Source organism: Strix uralensis, chromosome 3, assembly GCF_047716275.1.
Source record: "Strix uralensis isolate ZFMK-TIS-50842 chromosome 3, bStrUra1, whole genome shotgun sequence".
NCBI lineage: Eukaryota > Metazoa > Chordata > Aves > Strigiformes > Strigidae > Strix > Strix uralensis.
Window position 1 is genome coordinate 129,426,340 of NC_133974.1, and position 20,950 is coordinate 129,447,289.

General features: G+C 40.1%; 1 protein-coding gene across 1 annotated transcript in view; it reads right to left on the bottom strand.

Moving 5' to 3' along the window:
- Window positions 1-3,016: 3,016 nt before the first annotated feature.
- SPTLC3 (serine palmitoyltransferase long chain base subunit 3) overlaps window positions 3,017-20,950 on the bottom strand; it is a 99,128-nt gene continuing 81,194 nt past the window's right edge. Inside the window, exons 11-14 of the mRNA XM_074864913.1 lie at window positions 19,206-19,332; window positions 6,611-6,746; window positions 5,483-5,612; window positions 3,017-3,152 (exon numbers count right to left, since the gene is read on the bottom strand). Of these exons, the coding sequence (XP_074721014.1) occupies window positions 3,039-3,152; window positions 5,483-5,612; window positions 6,611-6,746; window positions 19,206-19,332 (507 nt within the window). The 3' untranslated portion in view covers window positions 3,017-3,038. The remainder of the gene's footprint in view (window positions 3,153-5,482; window positions 5,613-6,610; window positions 6,747-19,205; window positions 19,333-20,950) is intronic.

Consider the following 20,950-nt stretch of genomic DNA (forward strand, 5'->3'; position numbering starts at 1 on the left):
CTCGGGGAATGAAGGCTTTCTAAAAGATGAGGTGGGATAAAGGTATAGGAAAGGGCAAACAATTCAGATACTCCATCAGACAGACAACTCTTGAGTCTTCCCATAGCCTGGAGGTCAATCAAGATTTTATGTAAGATAACAAGATGCTGGAATTGCAGCTTGCCAACAAAAAGTTAGCATATTCACACTTACATTTCCACTGGATTAAAATATGATAACTTGAGCCATATTTATTTACTGAAGGCAGTTCTTCAAAACCTTCTAAAACAATTATAGAGAACTATATCTCCCAAGAACATGCATGCCTGAAGATGGAGTAAATTCTAGGAAGTATGTGATCCTTTTGCTAGATGTGCTAATCCCTAATAAGTACTCCAAAAAGTTTTTTTCTTAAACTAGCTAAAATAGAGTCTCCAAGTGCTGATCAACTCTAAATCTATTAAAATTGATGGAAATCTGAAAAAACTCCACTGAAATTATGCTGGTGGAAAAGCCAGTGCCAGACCATAACCGAGTCTCATGGGGAAAAATCTAAAAGTCTGAAGTTCCTAGGAGTTTTATTATTGCACCAGTGGAGCAGGGATTTCTCCCTAACTGTTCCCCAAGCCCAGGGACAGGCAGCCTGTACTTTCGCTAATGTGTAAGGGATGGAAGAAATCAGAAGAGAGCATATAATAAATCAACTGACAGTCTCTGAAAAATAGCTGTCCTGTCTCCTTAATATGAGAGAAAGTAATGTTCTGAGGGCAGGAAGAATTCAGATTTAGACAGAAAACATTCCCCTATAGGGGGACAAAAAGTGATCATTCTGTAGTTTAATCAATCTCAGGCCTCTCTTTGAGGGAAATAGCATGTTGCCTGCAACAGCACGTGTAATAATGTTTGCTGAAGTATAAACTATGGCTGTACACCCCAAGATGGAAGGTCAGAAGTCAACTGAGGATCTGGCCACAGATGTTCGGCAATAGAGATCAAAACGCAATATATCAAATTCAGTACTTTTCCTCAAGGAACAGGTTGCAGAAATTTCTCAACCCATCTCCTTCACAGTAAGTGCACTCACCCTGCATGTAACAAAGTTGTACATCACAAATTGCCAGGTTACTCAAAGACAAAGTTCACATTTCCTAATTTCTCCTTGTCCCATGCTTGAGTATTTTAATATTTATACAGTGAGTTTGCTCTTAAACACAGCTCCCTTGAACCTCTGCAATGTTTTTCAAGTCTGTCTACCAAAGTGAAGAATCATATGACACCATTTAGTCCTCCCCCAGCCCTTGATATATGTTTCCTAAAGCCGACACTTGATATTACGGAATGTGTTGTAATCAATTCTTAAAGTTATAGCACCACTGGATTTTTATTAACTTGCACAACAACAACAACAAAAATCCAGCAAAAAATGGGCCCTCATAACCTATCAGCCTTGTTATATCCTGAAAGCTGCTTTAACAAGCAGGGAGTAATATAGTGTAATTGGTACTCCGCAATTTAATTGTTCTGTTCTTAAATCTAATATTGCAGCTGTGGGTTAAGTTTACACCACAGCTTTCAAGAGAACATGAAAGTGTGGTACATCTGTGCAACAGAAAGCTAAACATCTCTCATCTGATGTGTTTACAATGACATTTGATAGCGTGGAACGGTTTGGAGTTCATTCTTAAAGCTGCAGAACCGCTTTTCAAAGCTGAAAAAGAAGGGAAAAAGCCTCCAATCTCCTTCAAGCAGCTCAGCCCGTATAAGCCTGATAATGCTGCTGCAGGCATTACAGGGAAACTACTGGCTGTAACAATTCCTTCAAGTATCTTTGAGCATTTGTCACTCGGGCAGTGGCAAAGGGGACAAGGACATCTTCCTGCCCAGATGACATAATCGGTTATTTGAAAAACAAACCACTCAAAAAAGTCTGCAACTAGAAGTCTAGAATAACCCCTGACATGCATAAACCAGACAAGAGTATTTCAAGAAACATTATTAAGTGGTTGACTTTAGCACATTTAGAAATGGCAGAGTTTTCAATTTAACAGGTGGCAGAACTGCTTGTGGTACCTTGAACTTCACATTCTGTATAACTAACAGCTTCAGCATTATGTACTTGTTAGTGAATTTATTAAGCCCGTAAGTAGTTCAAGAAACTTAGGACTGGGCCCATAAATGTCATCTGCAGTTTGTGAACTGCAAGTATCTGACTGTTTTGATCAAGGTTTTTACGGGAAAGTTAAATGGTTATTAAAATTATTTACTACTGCTACACGAAAAGGCAGCAAGAGTGCTGAAGAACTTATGTTGTGATAAGATGTGATAGGCTGTGGGTCAAATGTGTTAGCAGAAAAGCATTTCTGTTTACATCTAAGCCCAAATTTTTGTACATTACAAAGCTTATAGTGTATTTAAATGGTTGAGAAAGGGTCTGTGGAGGGGAGGAGGCGTTTTCCCTTTCCCATAATCTGCTGTCAGAAATACACAATCTGATCAGGCTACTTTTCTTGTTCCCAGCATTAGCTTTTTTCTAACATTTTCTGTCCTTAGAGAAATGCGTGATAGGGCAACTTAGTCAAACAGGTTACTTTCTGCTCATTCCACTGTAGTAGTCCACACCGATGTCTTGATTTATGCTCTTTAACAGATAAAAGTCAATCTCGCTGATGATGCTCAGCTATATTACCATATTACACTGGAATCCATTCCGTTTTTAAACTTTATTATTTCAGTCACAATTAAGACTATCTGAAGCCTCTTCATAAAAAGGGGCCGTAAGAAAAGCTGTACGTTAGCAACTCGATCAATGGATGCATTCACTCTGCATCAAAAATACCGTAAGAAGACAGATCCCCTGGGGAGGCAATGTGTATCAATATTTCAGTCTCTTGAATACAGGAATTTGATACAATAAAATGCAACACCCGAGCTTCCCCTCCTTTCAATTAACTGAGAAACAAAAATTGTCCTTAAAAGGGAAGAAATGCATTCGTATTTTTTAGTTTTCGGGTTTTCCCCCCTTTCATAGCATCATAATGTTCTCTTCATGGGTGGAAAACTTAATCTTCAAGTTCAAGCCTAGTTTCTTCATACAGTTCGGGATGAGATGACTTGGAATACCGGGAATATTTCAGATGTAGAAAATCACCCAATTCATCCAGGGCATTCAAAACCTGCAAGACCATTATAGTGAGTCAGTTCTCTTGGAAAAGAAATGAAGTTCTAGTAGCCTTTAGGTTACAGCAGAGCAAGAAGACTATAAAAGCATCAATTAAAGAAATTCTAAAGGGCAAATGGGCAAATTTTGCTTTCATTCTCCTATAGCGAACGTCAATGCTGTCACAGATGTACAATAGCATCTATGAGAACAGAATTTACTCCTTCAGTAGATATGGTTTATTAGTAAGTACATCAATTGAGCACAAATGAAAAAAAATGACCTTTTTCTAAAAGCACAGGGAGATAATAATCCAGATGAAGTTTTCTTTGCTTATGCAAAAGGAATGTGTAAGGCAATACTTCAATATTTCCCTATAGATCCTGAAGACTGGAGTTGTCACTGCATTTTCTTAGATGGGACTCAGCTCACAGTGCTGATCAGAGACATCATAGTCTGAAGAGTTTAAGATATTTTTAGTGCATTCTATTATCTTCTTGTATTAATATCACAGGCATAATTAATAATGCATTAATATTGTAATACAATTTGCTGAGCTGTGTCCCCAGCTCCCAGTAGATTCAAAAAGTACCCAGGGAACTCTGCACCATAGAGAAGCAGATCAGTGTTCTGCAGCATCTGATCCACATTCAAGAGCAGTCAACCTTTTGGCATCAAAGAAGAAAACAGCAATTTTGATTTTGAGCCTGTTTCTGTTAAGCCACTAAAATGAGCTCAAGAACAAAAAGGAGTAATTTAGTAATGGTTTATGCAGAGAGATAGCTTCAAGGTCATTAAGGAAGTTATTCTTGGGAGCTTGCCCTTTCATGGATCTTTCCTCTTTTTAGTTCCAGGCTGAGATTCAAAACAAATTTTGCCAACGGGAAAAGTTTTCATTGTGCTTGTTACCTGTTGTTACCCTGGGTTTAGGCATATTCACAAAGCGTTTGTCCAAAAAACTTTCCATCTGCAAGTAATTAAACTCAGGGCATTTCCATTCCCCCATATTGTAAGGACATTTAAAGAATGCCACAAGTACTAGGGCAATGATCCCACTTTCGAAGGCAAAAATACAGCATCTTCAAGAAAGGTGGCTGGGAAGTGTTTCAGACCTTCACCGGCACTAGGAAGCAGCAATGTGCAGGTAGCAGGAAGTGAACATGCAATGACGGCCCAAAAATGAATGGGCTTGACATTTGGGGGTGGGGGAGAGGAAGAAAATCAAAGCAGCAACCTCAAGAGATTAATCTTCAGATCAACGTCATTGCCTATTACTAGTTACATAAGCCAAAGCCTACACAGTCAAACAGCAAAAGCTATGTAGCTATGCCCTGTTCTACTCAGTATTATCTTTATGGTATTATACCTTATTAATAATTACTGCACCTTTAAGAGCAGCAGGAATTTTACACTGCACACATGCAAGGCAGATTTTTCAATGTTGTTTGAGAGGGATCTACACTGGTGTGGGAGCTGGTCAGCCGGGCAGGGCTCTGGCTTCAAGCTCCACATGAATCTCAGGAAGCAAATGGGGAACCAGGGGCTCTCTGCAGGCACTGGTGCTTGTCTGCATGAAGGAGTGGCATCTTTTACCCAAGTGTTTTCCATATTCACAGGTTTTTTGCTCTGACCATTGTGCAAAGAGAGGAAAAATAAAGTCTGAAATTTACTGTTAAGCCTCTGTGTTTCATGCCTCTAAGTTGGCTTATTCTGAGAATGGAAGAACATATATCAAGCCAGGCCAAAAACACCTTCAGCAAGAAAGGGAGATGGAAAATTTCATTTTAAATACATTTCTGACTGCGCTGGAATGGAGGTTTACGACAGAAGTCTCAACATACTCTTAACAATATTTCTGATATCAGAGAAAGATACAGAACTAAGACAGGCCAGACAGCACCAATTAAACTTCATTAGGATCAAACAGTTCCAAATACTGTTGTCCCATACACTTCTGCAATTCAAGAAACACCTGGAAATACAAAATGAAAATAAGGGTATGGAAAACTTGACTCTCAATTATTTCCATATCATTTCAGGTTTTCTACTCTGATAGTTTTGATCTAGCATTTAACTTGTGTCTTTCTGTGCTTTTCATGTAGGTCTTTATTAGTGATGACAGATTTGGTCACTATTAGAAATAGAAGAACATAACAAGTTAACTGTCCCCTAATTTCATTTAAAAAATAAAATATATAAGGCTAAAATGCCTTTAAAGATCAAGTGACAAGGTCAGAAAAACAAATGTAAAAATGAATTATTGAGATTCAAAATAACAGACACACAGCTTCTCCCAACCTCCTTTGCATCTGAAGTTAATTTCAGCAGGACATCTGCTGTGCTTACCGTGTCTAACATCTCCCGTGTATGTGCAGCTGACACACAAAACCGAGCCCTGGATTCTGTGATAGGAGTAGCTGGAAACCCGACCACAACCACCCCGATATTTTTTTCTAACATGCGTCTTGCAAAAGCCCTAAGGAGAGAAGAAGAAGAAAGAAAGCAAAAGTAAATTATCTCCAATAAACTGACCACAGAGAGAAAACATTCAAGTATAATAAAACAATGGGTAAAATCCTGTCTTCAATTGAAGTGGATGGTAATATTCCCATTGAATTCAATAAGAGCCAAAATTTTACCAGTAGGACTGAGATTCTTTGCTGCTTAACAGCTCATGAAACCAAGTGGGTGTCAAATACTAGAAGTATGATGGCAGAGAGAGAACTGTAGAACAGACATGATTCATTTATGTCAGTGAAAGGTTTTGAGTGTAAATCAAAATGTGTGGGCATTCACAGTCCCTAAGCACGGAAGAAGTTGGGCTTCTGGAAGGTATGAGAGCTGGGTTCCTGTGTATCAACAGGATTTAAACAACCTGTGTGATGGTTTCTCCGCTCTCAGAGTTACTCTGCCAGTTTAGGAACATTTGGTGTGGTATGTACTAGACCAAGAGCACACAGACACCCTAAGCTACTTGCAAATACTCCCTACAGCTCAACCCTTACATTATGCTACTACTGACTTCTGATCTGCATGTTCAAGCCAGTGCACAAGTGCTGCTTGATAGGTACTGTACGGTAAAACGTGCAAAAATGGTTCAAAGATCAGATGGGGAAAAAGAACATCCATCCAAAACGATTCACACATCAAAGGCAATGCATCTATTTTAATGATTACAATTAAAAAAAAAAAATCCAAATTCAAAATGGTATCCAAAGTATTATTCCAGAGTTAAATTCCAAGTTAAAAAAGGATAAGAGAAATTGTAAAAATTGTGAATGCTGGAACATCTCAAAATTAAGTCTAGGGCCAAACTGAAAATAGAACATAACTAAATGATGAATTCACCTAACAGTCTATGTTTCTCTTGTGAAGCATCTACCACGCATAACTACATTTTTCACAGTGTATACCAAACAAACTATGCACTTAAATAGTGTTTGTTTTGCCAACAGGTTTTTTTTCAGTACTTACCCTATCTTACCAGGCATATAAAGGAGTAAGGGGACAACAGGAGAATCATCATTGCCATAAATGATGAAGCCCATTTCATGCAGTCTTCGTCTGAAGTATCTTGTGTTTTTCCCCAGCTGGCGCACTCTTTGGAGCCCTGAAATGAGTTAGTCAGGAGAACAGTCAGTGCAAAGATCATAACCGGAGTCCAGTAACAGGCAAGAAACAGGGCTGTGGGTAAGAGTTCAAAAAAGTTTGGCTGAGATGTGTATGTTGCTATTTGATTCAGGAGAAAACCATGGAATGAGCAACTATGTTGATTATTATGGCATTGTAGGACAGATGACTGATATTCCTGTACTTGTGAGGTGCCTTCCCATCGGCAGAAACAGTGTGTCTTCTGGGGGTACATAGGTGAACAATTCCCTTTACTGTATTGCACTGAATAAAGCCTACTGAGTGACATACACCTATAGAGAAGTAGTTACAGGTCTCTGTGGATACAGGACGTGTAAACAGAGTATGTTCTTTCTCAACATAATTCACTATAAAGGGAAACTAATGTCTACAGATGTTGACACCGATGTCAGTATATGCATATCTTTTCTCATTAACAATATTCCACAGGGGTCCTCTTATACCTTAGCTAGCTCTGCACATACATGGTTGTTTTGTTTTGTTTTTATTCTGTGACTGTAATAAAATTTAAAGTAGGAAATACTGCATTTTGGGTCAGTTCAAACTGATGCTCGTGTTGCAATTTTTTAGACAGAGGAAAAGCATGGGATAAACTTTGTTTAAAGTTTAAACAAGATAAACAAGGTCTGATCGGCAGGTTGTTACGAACATTCAGCATAACTCCAGTTACTCTAATATACATCTACATATGTAATCCCTTGAGGTGTTCTGCTCAGTTTCTCTGTCCTCTTATCTTGCTATTATTACCTCAATATCATCATCTGACAACAATCTTTAGTCATCCAAGACTTTCAGACACAAGTTTTGTTCTCTGCATTGTCCCTGGCCTCATTCAGTCATGAATCCACTGATGTGTCCTCCAGCAAAACTGACAGGAGAGTTGGAAACAATTATTTTTAATGAAGAAAAAAGACTGAGAACAGCAGAGAAAAAATGTGGTTGAAAAGTCAATTCAGCCTTTTCTTTTGCAGTGTCACTAAGGAGTTGGTTTCTGACAAGTGCAATTGCTTCCCCATCCATTGCATACAAAAGGGAAGAGCCATGCTCAACATTAGTGTGGGTGGGAGAAGTCCTTTCCCCACTCCACCTGCATTATATTTCATCAGTGAGCTGATATATGCACTGCTCTTCCAATGCTGTAAGGCGCTGACAGGGATGCTGCTGCCTACCCCATACCCACATGCTGCTCTTTCCCCCAGCCTCCCCAGTACCAGTCCTAGGTTCACAGATCCACACAATGAATCAAGCCAGGTCCATCATCTGCCTGACCTCACTAGAAAGAAAACTGCCAAACCAATGTCAAACACATCGATTCTCTAAACCTAATCGCTGCGCAGCTGCTTATGCCTGCCTAGCAGAGGTGGTGGGAACATGTGGTAAGACTGGTATTTAGCAGGACACATCTCAGCTACACTCTTAACTTTCATTTTCCTGCCATTCATCAGCCCATACTTTCAATATCACTTACATTATGTCACCAGACATGAACACTGAAGCCTCCAATACCACTCATTTCCTCTTTTTGCCTTTACTTTTAAGGTGCCTTTGCACAGATGTATTACGTTTTCACTCTCCATTTTCTTTTTCATTTTACTTTACTTTTCGTTCCCTTGATTCTTCAGTCACTGCTTTCTGCAGTCACCCTCCTCTGACTGGATGCCTGTTTCCTCATTTCCCATCTTCCTCCTTGGTAACCACAGTGGCCAGTTAGGCACTTGTAGCTGCTCCATACCACCTTTGGCAGATTTGTCCTCAGACCACATTCTGCCCCACCACCTGCTGTGGCTTTTCTTCCTATTCCCCCTCGGCTAAGGTGGTGATCACCGCACCTACATAAACCTCTTTTCCATTAATCATTTCTGAGCGCACATAGGTTTGAACAAGATCTATTGCTTCATCTGTTCTGTATCTTCCCGAGTCAAGGTTCTGTCAATGTTCTGGCTGGGAAATTTATAGGGAAACTGGGACTTGCTTCACAGTGATCAGTGTTTTGCTGAACAAATTAAAAGATCTCGTAAAACCAGTGCATTTGTAACTTTATGCACAAAACTGCCCACACAGACAACCTGTTAGTTACAGTTTCAGTCATTCAGTTTAAAGCATTCAGTGGAAGAGATCTGCTGGGTTAGAAAAGGCCACAAATAGTTTAACCATCTCTCTAATGCTGCTAAAACAAAAACAGCTGTGCCAGAGCAAGGAAAACAAATGAAACACAAAAGCATCCTACTACAAAGCTTTCCAGTCACTAATAAAAACAATAGTCTGTGGTATTTCCAAAAATATTTTTGCTGTAGTAGATCTCAAAGAACCAGGAGGAAATATTGAGGAGGAGGAGGAGAAATGGGGGCAGGGGAGATGGAAAGGAAAGGGAGTTAGAGAAGAACCACAGAATAATGTGTCTGAAGTCTAAAGGGAGACTTTTCCCCTTGTTAGAATTTGTAAAGATGTTATTAGCACCTCCCGGATGGCTAAATTACAAGAAGGAGGGTGGGGGAGTAACCTGAACTGGAGGCTCAAAACCACTGTTGCTTCTTGCTATCTCAGCAGCCCCTGAGCTAGTTTCCAAACTCTCAGTCTACAGCATTTGAAACTACTAGATTTTCAATTAGGGAAAGTTTTCATAAATGCAGATGTTCTTGGCGAGTGCAGTTTAAGACTTGCTGCCTTCTCCTTTCTATTCAGCTGTTTACCACAAAGCTGGAAACAAAGCGTCAGCCACGCAAGATTCCAGGCCGTTCGGTATTTATCAAACCAGATGCGCCCGGCCCAGAGTTGATCAGTTTGTCTCTACTTATTTTAGGTACTGGAAATTTAGACTCCAAAGCAAGAGGGGGAATCCAGCACAGGAAACATTAGAGCTGAAAGGCAAGTTTCAGGCAACCCCCCAAAAGTCAAACACCTCTTCCTTTTCCAGGCTTTCCTTGCTAAATCTATATCCTCAACCGGTTTGTGATGGGATGGATCCCCTTTCGAGACTCCCTATGGAACTTAGTTCAAGCCAGTCAGTGCTGATGCAAAAGAGCCACTTTAATGTTTTAGCAACATCCCAGAATAGTAATTTCATTTGCAGGGATGCATTAAAGAGCCAAATAAAAGATCAGAGCACTCACATATATCTGGAGGGAAAAAAAGCACATTAGGAGATGATTGCTACACACACTGTATTTGTGGGTGGGTGGCTGGGAGGAACCTATTTCTTTACCAAGTGTCAACACTTTCCTTTCTCATGTTAAGTTTTGTGGTCAAAGACCACATACACACATCATATACACAGCCATCTTATATGCTGTCCTGATAAGAGCAATAAAACCCTTAAAGTTTGTAACTGTATTTCAACGCTCTTTTTCCTTCCTTTATGGGACCCTCCAACGTCAGATAAGAAGGCAGATCTGAGCAAAATATTTATTTTGGTCTCATCGCCCCAATTTTTCCCCCACACTGCAGATTAAATCAGTGTAAGAGTGATTGAATTCAGTTTAGAATCAGATCTTAGTCCAAATTCACTGTGGTATGTTTAACCAAAGACACGGCATTTAAAAACTATTTTCTTTGATTCTTGAGGCTGTGATCTTGCATCCTTTATTATTTATTGAGCGAAAAACCACAGAGTAGGACCCTTGAGCTAAAACTACATAGCTGCATCTATTTGAGTGTAAGAATTTACCTGTATGGCACCAATTAGAAGATCAGGTCCTTAGTAAGTACCTTTGTTTAAAAATTCTTAGTTTTCAAAATTCTTGAGGATTTACAGTCTATTCAAATAGCTTATAGCACAGCATGCAGGATATCCAGATAGTTATATTCCATAAAACATGTGAACCACAACACAGCATATGTTTGGAGGAAACAGTCTGGACAGGGAATACTGACCCTTAGCTAATTAAAACTAAGCTCAGTAATGCTCCAGAGTTTTCAGCTAAGGTTGAGCGTGACCTTATTAAAGAGCTCTACATCTTTTTATTAGCTGAATTAAGAAGGGACAAAAAGAGAGAAAACTGAAGGATAAAGGATTCTTAAATTTCACAAGTTATCTTCACGCTGCTTAGAACATACAGTGATACACAGCCAGTTTACTGGGATTTTGTTGACATACAGGATTAATTACCTGGGTGGTGCAGCAAAAACAGATTTACTGCATCTGCAATCCACCTACTGCTGGCAAATTTAGAGTTTATGTTTGTTGCACCACTTTAAAAATACTTGGTTTACTGCAAAGTTCTAAGGTGTTGGCAATTCTGGGAAGAATGCTGATTATAATTTTATTTGACACGCGTTATCGCCTATTGCCAATTTTAGCTTATTAATTTCTGCAGGCTTTTAGAAGGCTTTTTAGCTCAAAATTAATATGGTTTAGTTTAAGGAAAAAAAAAAAACAAACGAAAAGAAGGCAAGAGGGAGAGAAATGATAAAAGATAGTGGCTTGCTCATCCTTTCTTTGAAGCAACAGGCTTTTTAAGGGAGCCACTCAGAGTGACAGACTTGGTAGATGCTTTGTCACATGCCAGGCTATGGCTTCAGACCTGCTGTCCATGAGGAGGTGCTCTGGAGTTTGACAGCAGGAAGGCATCCTGACTGCATGTCTGATGGCCTGATCTCAGGCGGGTGTTACCTGGCACAGCTCCAGGCACTTCAATAGAGCTTTGCTATTTATGCCAGCTGAGGACCTTATCCTGGCAGCGAAAGAGGTAGTAAAACTATCAGCTCTCTGAAACAAAAGTTTGTTTTCCTCTTCCAGAGCTATCTGCTTTTCACTCCTGCAAGATTTTAATAAGCAGAGAAGCTGTCTGCGTTCAATTCCTGCACAAACATTCTACCTTTGAACTCTTCCTGTAGGCTTCTACCCTTGGAAATTCTGACTCAGTATATTGAAAACAGGAATAAGCAACCTGTAGCCTTTCATATCAAGATCTCAGGTGTATTTTAATTGAAGGAGAGATATTTTCCTGAACCCATTCCAGGAAAGATAATCCCACACTGTGCTTTTTTTTTGGCATGCGGTGGACTCTTCAAGACACAAATCCACCTGCTTTAATCTTCTCCAGCTGTTGTTTCATAGGGTCTTTCTAGATAATTAGTTACACAATCAAACTTTTACATACTGGTGTCAGCGTGTCTCTTCAATCTGTATTCCTTGGATGGAGAACTCCACTCCCTGCCCTCCTCTACTAACAACTAGATAGTAAAAAGCAAACTTTCATAGGCTGAAAAAAAATTTGGAAAACAATAGCTCTTCCCCACTAAACTGTTGCAGATGGACAGATTTTCATTTTTTCCTCTGGTTCCACTATAAGAGTAACACACATGTACCTCCATGTGCATTAAATCACAAATAGAATGCTATAAAATTGGGGTGCCTAAAGGAAATATGTTCTCAGATAAAAAGTCTTTATAAAAAAATAACTTTGCTATGAACTGGGGAGAAGTGAAGACATTTTCTTCTACAATCTAATGCCAACTAGAAACCTAGTAATTTCAACTTAATTCAGCTGCTAAATAAGCCCTTAAGGACTTATTTAGTCAGTCCAATTTTAACTGTGAACTGCTGCAAAACACTTTCCAGAGCAGATTAAGGGAAGAAAAAGTGGTAATTTCAGCTGAAGCAGAAAGGAGAAAAATTGTACAAATTCTGTCATCTGTACCTTATTTCTCAAACGAGTCAGCTATGCCTACCCAGCACCTTATCTGTATTCAGGTATATAATGTCAGCATTCAGTGTCCTGCACAAAAGCGGGGACAGAGCAGCCAGCCTTGGCTGAGCCTTATTTACTCCCAGCACAGGTGATTAATCACAAAGCCCGTCAGTCCCCCTGCTGAAAGCCAGCCAGTGCGCAACGTGCTCCATCTGTATCGCATTAGGTGTTTCTGAAATGCCAGCGATCTAAGCGCCGTTAGAAAAGGCACTTCTCTCCTTTGTGCTCCTCAGGCTGATAACAGTGCTGGATTCCTTGGGCAGCGGCAAGCAGCATCTGGAATGGAGGAGGGATCCTCACGCTCTATCGCAGCAGCAAAGACACCCTTAAAAGGCAGCTGTGTCATGGAGCTGCGTGTTGCTGTCCCTGGGGAAAGTGTAGCTTTCGTTGCTGGGGACAGGCCATGAGTCACATCCAAGTCTGATCACATCCCTCCTCTGCCTGCAGTTAATACTTATTTGTGAATACAGGGGACACCTATCCAGGGGTAGGGTCTGCTAGAGGACCACAGCACTGGGTTTAACTTTGAATGTGGAAAAAGTGACTTCAAATGAGGTAGAATTTGGTCAATCCTCAGAGCTCTTGCAAATCACTGCAAACACTGTTACTCCAAAGGCCCCGCTTGCTCAGATCAACTGACCCTCCATGGATACATTTGGCTTCCTTTAGGAGGCGAACCACATGGCAGGTGGCTCCACTGAAACAGCATGTCTCACTCATTTTGAGTAAAGGTGGCAGAATTTAGCTCCGTTTCATCATCCACTACTGGGAGAACATCTGTGATGTTCAGCTTAGACAAATAATAATAGTGACAGCATATTATCATCATTAGCATCTTCACCGTCATAGTGACCGGGAGCCCTAGTCATGAAGTCAATGCTGTGCAAACAGGGAACAAATTCGCTTACACGCTTTAAATGTAAGCATATACTCATTGGGAATATTAACTTAAAATTAAGTCAGAGTTCAAGCATTCTGGTTGATGAGGACCTGAGAGAAGCAATCATCTCGGAACGAAGCAGCAGAATGAGAATTTGAGAGGGAACAGTAAAATCTAAACCCAGTATGACTGATTCTGCAACCTGTTTCGAGCAGGTTCAAGGGGTCTGTCGCTAAGTAGCTTGCAGTATTAAAGCTTACAGCATTAAAGCTTACAGCTATAGTTTCATGATCAGTTCAGTCTGGTACAGATTTATTTTGCTGCAAAAGGGATCGTTCCTCTCGGCTCCAGCTGCTCAAGTCCTGGCACTAGGATTCATGTAGCTGTATGGTAGATTGGCTCAGGGAACCAGTTTGGCCGTAGGCTAACCATTTGTGGGAGGGTCGGTTATTTTTCAGCTAGAGCAGTTCTCTGGTTCAGTTCATGGTATGGCTGCATGAACACTAATGCTGGCGTAAAGAAAAAGGGCACGAATCAGGGCATAGGCAGGGGGGAAATGCAGAAAAGAGGGCAAGACTGCCCTTCCTTGCACCAGTGCTGCTTTATGCCAGGTTCTAGTGATGTGAGACTAAGGTTTTTGAATTTACAGAGGGCCCTGACAGGCAAAGCTAATGTTTTCAAAAGATTGCTGAGCACAGATAGCAGTGGAAAACGTAGGAAACTGAGCATTTTAAGAAGCTGGTCCTCCAGTTATACAAAAAAATAAGGCAGACGGAAATGTTTTAAAAAGGAACCTTTAAAAACCAGATCTTTTTAATGCCAAGCCAAAACAGAAAGCAGCGTTCTGCAGCTTCTCACAATCTGAATGAGCTCAAATGCAAGAACTCAAAGTCTGTTAAAAACAAAAATCAAAACTAGCAGTTGCAAAAAGATAAACCAATCAACACATATGGCAAAGTAAATTAACATTTTAAAGAAACACTTTCTATCTAAACAACGTCAGGAATTATCTTTTAACATAACAAGGACAGTAGATTCCTGAGGATAGGGTTTTAAATTTTTCAGCATCCCATAAAAACATATGAAAAATGCTGATTGCTGTTGGTGAATTATTGTTTGCCATGCATTAAACAGAAAAATGATGCCTTTGCAAATGCTGCAATTTGCTTTTTACACCACTATAATCTATTATTAGTCATCAAGAAAATTGCTTCAGATTTTCTAGCAGTTTTAACTGTCTGCTAGTGGTTCTATTTTTTACCTATCAAATTTAAGTGTAAAAATATGCTTTTGGTCTTCTCAAGCAGAAAGGGAAAAAAAAGGTTCGAGGTCACAGCTGGAGGGGCCGTGTTGCATGCAAGCAAGTGTACTTGAAAATTTGTGCAGGGTCCAAACACTCTGAGTCAACTACAGTCTCATCATGGGGATAAAACCACTAAGGCAGCTGCTGAGTTTCCTGAGGTATCTCCAGTGGTGTAATGAGAAGCCACGAGGAGAACATATAAGGAATATCTACATTATGAATTATAAAGAGTAAATGCCATGGGAACTTCTGCTTCCCATATCTCCTAATAAATGAGGAGAGACACGTTTGAGATGAAAAGGCCACAAAGGCTTAAGAGGGATAAAATGATTTTTTTTTTATAGACTACATGAATTGAACTGTGGAACTTGCTGCCTTATGACATTACTAAAGGAAATGCAGCTGCCAGAAGTTCATACACTTTTGAACAACTCTATTATAGGAACTATGATAGTATCTATGACATTATATTACCAAGAATAAATGTGTCTTGTTCTACAAGCCGTCAATTTTCAGAGTCCTGTAAAACATGGCATTGAAAAACACCAGGGCTTGTACTCTACTAAAAATATAATTTTACATGAAAATGGAAATACATTTGCAATTTTTGTTGTCATTCTCTGACTTCTGACACAAGTCACTCAAGAAACAGAGGACTTGGTCATACTGACCCCAACCTACTCCTCTCTCCCAGGCAGGAACAACTGTGCATATCAGTTTTGAGGGAACTATTATCTTCTCCTAATTCAGTATATTTTTGTGCTTCATTTTCTCAAGTCACAGCAGAAAACATAGCAAAAGAAGGAAACTGCAACAGCTCTGCAATATCCTCCTAGTCATATTATCATGACATTAATGTCTCACAACTATCACAGATATTGATATGGGACATGCCCATACATTTATATATAGATGGCTTCTGTGGGAGATACCATGTCCTCTGTGTTTTTGTTTTTTTTTTTTACATTTACAGATTTACATTTACATCTTTTTACGTATGTCAGTGCAAAGCTTTCAAAATGAGAACTTCCCCATCCAAATTGGAGGCTCCTGCTGCAAAGGAAGGGAAGTACACATCTTGCTAGTACACTTCCACAGCAGTTTGCTGACCAGAGAAGAACAAAGAATGTCTGAGGTACCAGCAGTGGTTTAGAGGGTCATGTGTTCGCTGTAGTTTCTTGCAGACATATTTGTCCCTCTCCCTCTCGTTCCCTTTCAGATCACAGCCTCTCCAGCCTGTCTTCTCAGCATCTCATTTTGGTCCTAGTCTCCATTCTTATCACTCACTTGTTATCTATTCCCTGTTGTGTTTCCTTTGCTTGTCAGAGTCTCTTCTCTCTTTAATCTTCCTGGCTCAACTCCCTAAGTGCCTGATAGTGCAGGATGGACACAGGTGCTCAGGGCCCCAGTCTTCTGCCCAGGCTCCAGGTGGGGGGATGCTCTGTTCAGGCCCCCCAGACTGAGCTGGATGATGCTCCTTCACTCAGCGGATCTTGAGATTTGTCAATGTTCCTTTCAAGCAGAGATTTTTTTAGAGACTTGTAACATCACATGACTCAGATGGTATTTCATAGACACGGCAAAAATTAAAAACTTGGCTGTCACAATCAAAATCTTCATCCAAAAACCTGGAGAAACTGAAGATCTTCAGGAGAAAAAGGATTTTTTTTAAATTGTTTTTTTTCTCTTTTTTTTTTTTTCCTCCTAGATTATCAACCCCCCCATATGTACATCTAGCCTTCTTCTGAGGAAGGACCGAACCTTTTTTGTGGATATGAAAAAATTGTAGCCTGAAACAGACACCTGTTGTAGATAATTTCCAGCTAAACAGTTTAGGTTTCATTGAATTATTTTTAAAGTGCTAACCTGTTCCTTCCTTGTAATGAAGCTGTACCCCCTGTGTCCATAAACACCTATTCATATCCTGTAGTTGTGTATGCAGTATACTGATCCTGTCCTGGAAATGCACACCCTGATTCCTTTTCCAACCAACCACATTCTTACTAATCGAAAATAAAGGAAGAAAATATGGGAGATCAATCATTTGGATACACATCAGGATAAATACCAGCAGCATCACTGCATTTCTGGCCTCTGGCATTACCCACTATGTAATTCAACCTATGCTACTCTTTTCTAGATCAGCTGCTTAACAAACCAGTGGAGAAAAACTAGCAAAAAAATGAAGGGAATGTAAAAGCATTCTGGGAAAATATAAAAGACGACTGTGTGAAGTAGTAAAAAATATAGAATACAGTTTTTCAGAGTAGTAATTTAAATGACCAAATCAGTCATTTGAAACTTCTCTGCCAGGTGTCTCTGCTACATGGCTCATGCTCTCACAAGGACAGCTCACATGCAGGATTCACTGTTTTCTATGACAGCAGACCAAAAGAACTCAGCCAAGGCCGCTGTTGTCCTTGGAAATGAAAATATCTAAGAGACAGTGCTTTCTCCCTTCTGTTCCCCCCTCCCTTCTGAGCCACCACCTTCCTCTGTCTGAATGCCAAAGCAGCATTGTAGTGTGGTCCAGCACAACATTTTTTCCTGTGTTTTGGGTTGTGTTTTTTTTTTGTAGTCCACAAGACAGCCTAATGAAGGGAGGCCCACATGAAAGAAAAACCAATAGACTAAAATAATGAGTCTGGCTCAGAAGGACAAGAAACATTTTTACACATCATAGCCAGTTTGCTAGCCTTTGTGCAATACTCTAAGCTGTGATGTACGAGTTATTAATTTGTTTTTCTATTCATTTGCATTTCATATTGCAAGACAAATTTTAAAAAACTGACAGACGACTAACTTATTTCACAAAGGATTTGCAGAAGACTTAATAAGCACTTATTTTGTGCAGAAATACAAACACTGTGTCGTTAAAGAACACTGGAAGAGAAAATGCTGCAAACCCTTAGACAGTCAGACACGCACATCTTAAAAGGCTCCGTCTTGAACCAAGTTCTGCTATTAGCCTGCACTGAACTGCATGCAGAATCACGCTAGCTGACAATCATTTTTAAGAGGCTTTGAAGGTTTGGAAATGCTCTGCGTGTTTAATATTTTACACGCAGCATCTAGGAGAGCCTTAAGTGCCTAAATCCTGGGAAGGCTCAGGGTAAGGCCGCCCTCTGACGGCAAGCACTCCCTATAGCCAGCACAGGGAGCAGCACAGCAGGACAGGCTGCACGCACAATCCCCAAGGTAGAAGAAACATGTCAGAGCCGGTTTCTTATATTGAACAGGATGTAGACATCAGCATACGCAACCTCGACCTTTCAGATTTCAAGTTGGAAACAGTTGTTACGCTCTGACTTTGCCAAAATGGCAAAAGCATCATTTCCTCGCTGTCCACACACCGCGCTGGAGTTTTGCTGCGCTTCATTATTGCACTCAGCAGAATTTGGCATTGGGACTGGATTCTTTATCCCTTCTTTTGTACGCTGAGGTCTTGTAAATTCTGGCCTAACTGAAGGGCTGCGATAAACGTCTTAATAGCCTCGTGTCTATCACGGTTTGAAACTGCCCTCTAGGGCACTGCAACAGAATAGTGCAGAGCAGCATCTTACCTGCTCTCGTATACCCTTTTTCCTTTCCATACCCACCTTACCCGTGTCATATCTATCAGGGAGGGCTAATACAGAATTACTCCATTAGTCCTACGCAAGGTAAGAGAAAATAGCACAGCCCAGTGCTGCTGGACTGGTATAAAAGAGATTGTAATCCAGAGCAGAACCTGTATCTTCAACTGCCTGTTACACAATGACGTGATTCTTGGGCATTCCTGAGAAAAGCTATACAAATTCAAAAACCACCACTCTGAGTTAGGATTTAAGACCTATAACATTGAATACATCTCAGTATCATTTTGAAACAGTAGCAGATAGACAGGTCACAGCTATTTTGTTGCTTGTTGCATAGAAAGCGTGTTAGGCAGCGGATTGGACGACAGCTGCATCTGAAACTTCAGGAAAGGAATATAAATAAACCAAATTTTTCATAAAGACACCAAGCAGTCAATTCTTTTGGGAGAAAATGTACTTCAAAATGAGCTTTAGGACACCATAATTAATGCTTGAGTGAGGAAGGAATTATTATAATCGTCTTCTCATACTATCATCTAACATACAATACCTGTTTTGAAATTCTGTGCCATGCTCAAGTTGCTTGCTGTTTTGAAGGTTCACACTTACAAAGAAGCTAAACTGACAGCATCTAGCCCATTAGTGAAGGTTTATCCTTATAAATTCCTCCTACAAAGTCAGACAATCTACTCAAAGGGCAATTTGTATACTTCTATTTGTTGCTGGCAACTACAGCGCCAGAATTCCAGAATATTTCCATCCCTGCTGCATGTGGATGGGTGTGGAAAAAGAAAGAGTTGACAGCACTGACAAGTATGATGATTTGGATATTAATTTTACAGTAAGCATTATTTCCTTTGCATTGCATTACCAAACTACTTTGCTGCTGGATGACATTCTGTGTGTGCACGTGTGCAGTGGATGCTCTGGTAGTAATTGAAATTTGAAGTTAAAGAAGGTGGCTTACCTTGTGTTGTCCCGTCTTGTCCCATGAGACATTTCATGGCCCTGATGATTTGCTCTGCCACGGGTGGACACATAGATGTGGCGTACACAGCACTGTGAGAATGAGTTCGTAAAAAGTCCACAAGGTCCTTACACAAGCAAAACAAAGCATGAATGAGCTTTGAGCTGGCCAAACAGCAGATCTCCCTCTTAACTACTGCAGGAGTGAGAACACGCAAAAGGAAGAGGACGTTTCACCAGTTATTGGTTTGCTTTCTTGGCTGCTGCTGTTAATGCATGGCCTGAAGAAACATCAGGCAGGTGTAAATACTTTACCATATAAGTAGGGCAATTACAGCTGAAACAAAGGTCTGGAATAGAACAATGTTTACTTCTGTGCTTAGACTTACTATAAAGGAGCCAAAATCATTTAAAGACCAATGAACAGCTGCACTTAAAGCACAGCTCAGTTCCTCTCTGGGAATGAAGGAAAGCCTACATGACTACATGACATCAGTACAGTTTCTCTGCCACAAGAAGTAACCCAGGAAAAGCAACCTTACCAGGATCTATCTTTAGCTATTAACATATAAATTTCTTTCAATTGAAACTTCCCATCAGTGTGGCAGGGACAATCATGTTAGAGTTGATATAGTTACTTTAACATTTCCTTGTATAACTAAGAGAACAATCTGTGCTCCTAGAAGAAGTATTGCTGCACTGTAGGCATGTCTAAAGCACCAGTAACTCGCCTGAATCCAGGGACACTGTTGGAATTCAGCGCTTGATTAAGACCATCATTGTTATGACAGCTTATACCTCCCAGTACAAAGTATCAGAGTACAGTTACCACACTAAAAGCTGAATGCATGATAGTGAGAAAGGGATGAGGCCCGCTTGAAAACTACCTTTGATAAAAAATATCACCAGAAAAACCCTGAAAGTAACACAAATTATTGCTAAAAAAGCTGTATGAGTCTATGCCGTAAGTCCAATGCTAAGGATAGGATTTACCTAACCTTATACAGGCTATGCATTGCTGTATTGCACTTGTAAACCTAAGGGTTTGACCAAATAGCTGAGAAAGCTTCTGTGCTCTAGCTGACGCAGAATAAACAGTGCTACAGTGAGTTTTTGGCTGCAGAAATGAATGTAAGTGTGCTTAGTGTGTTGGGTGAGCAGCTGCTACCAAGGCCCGGAAGCCTGAGGCAAAGCTTAGTGATACGCACAGGCGTGAAAAGAGCAACCCACTTTTGTTTAACAAAACTTCCAAGGATTAAATGATGAATTACTTCAGACTGCTTTTCCCAGGTCTAGGCTTTCCATAATTTATACCTACATTAGCCACATTGTCTTTGGTAAGAGTTAAACCTTCAGATACAAATTCAGGAAGCAAAGGAAACAAAGAAAATTGATTCTTGATGTATTATGATAGCCTGCTTTGAGATCTTCAGGGGCAAAACCAAAAAAGACATTAAGAAATATACTCTTTACACTTTCTTATAGTCCTTTTATTCTACTCAAGTGCTACCCTTATTAATGTTATCCTGACAACAACCATATGGGCTGTCTAAACAGGCTTCCTACTCATTCAGCAAACTACTTAAAAATACATTCATCAGGATATGAAAAGGGTAAATAATCAGCAACCACTTGATATCTCTGTCAAGCAACAAAACTGATGACATTTCACAATGGTGCTGATTATGCTTTCTCTTCTTCTATAGCCCCAGTTAAAACAAGCTCAGCTCTACTTTTTGTTGACAT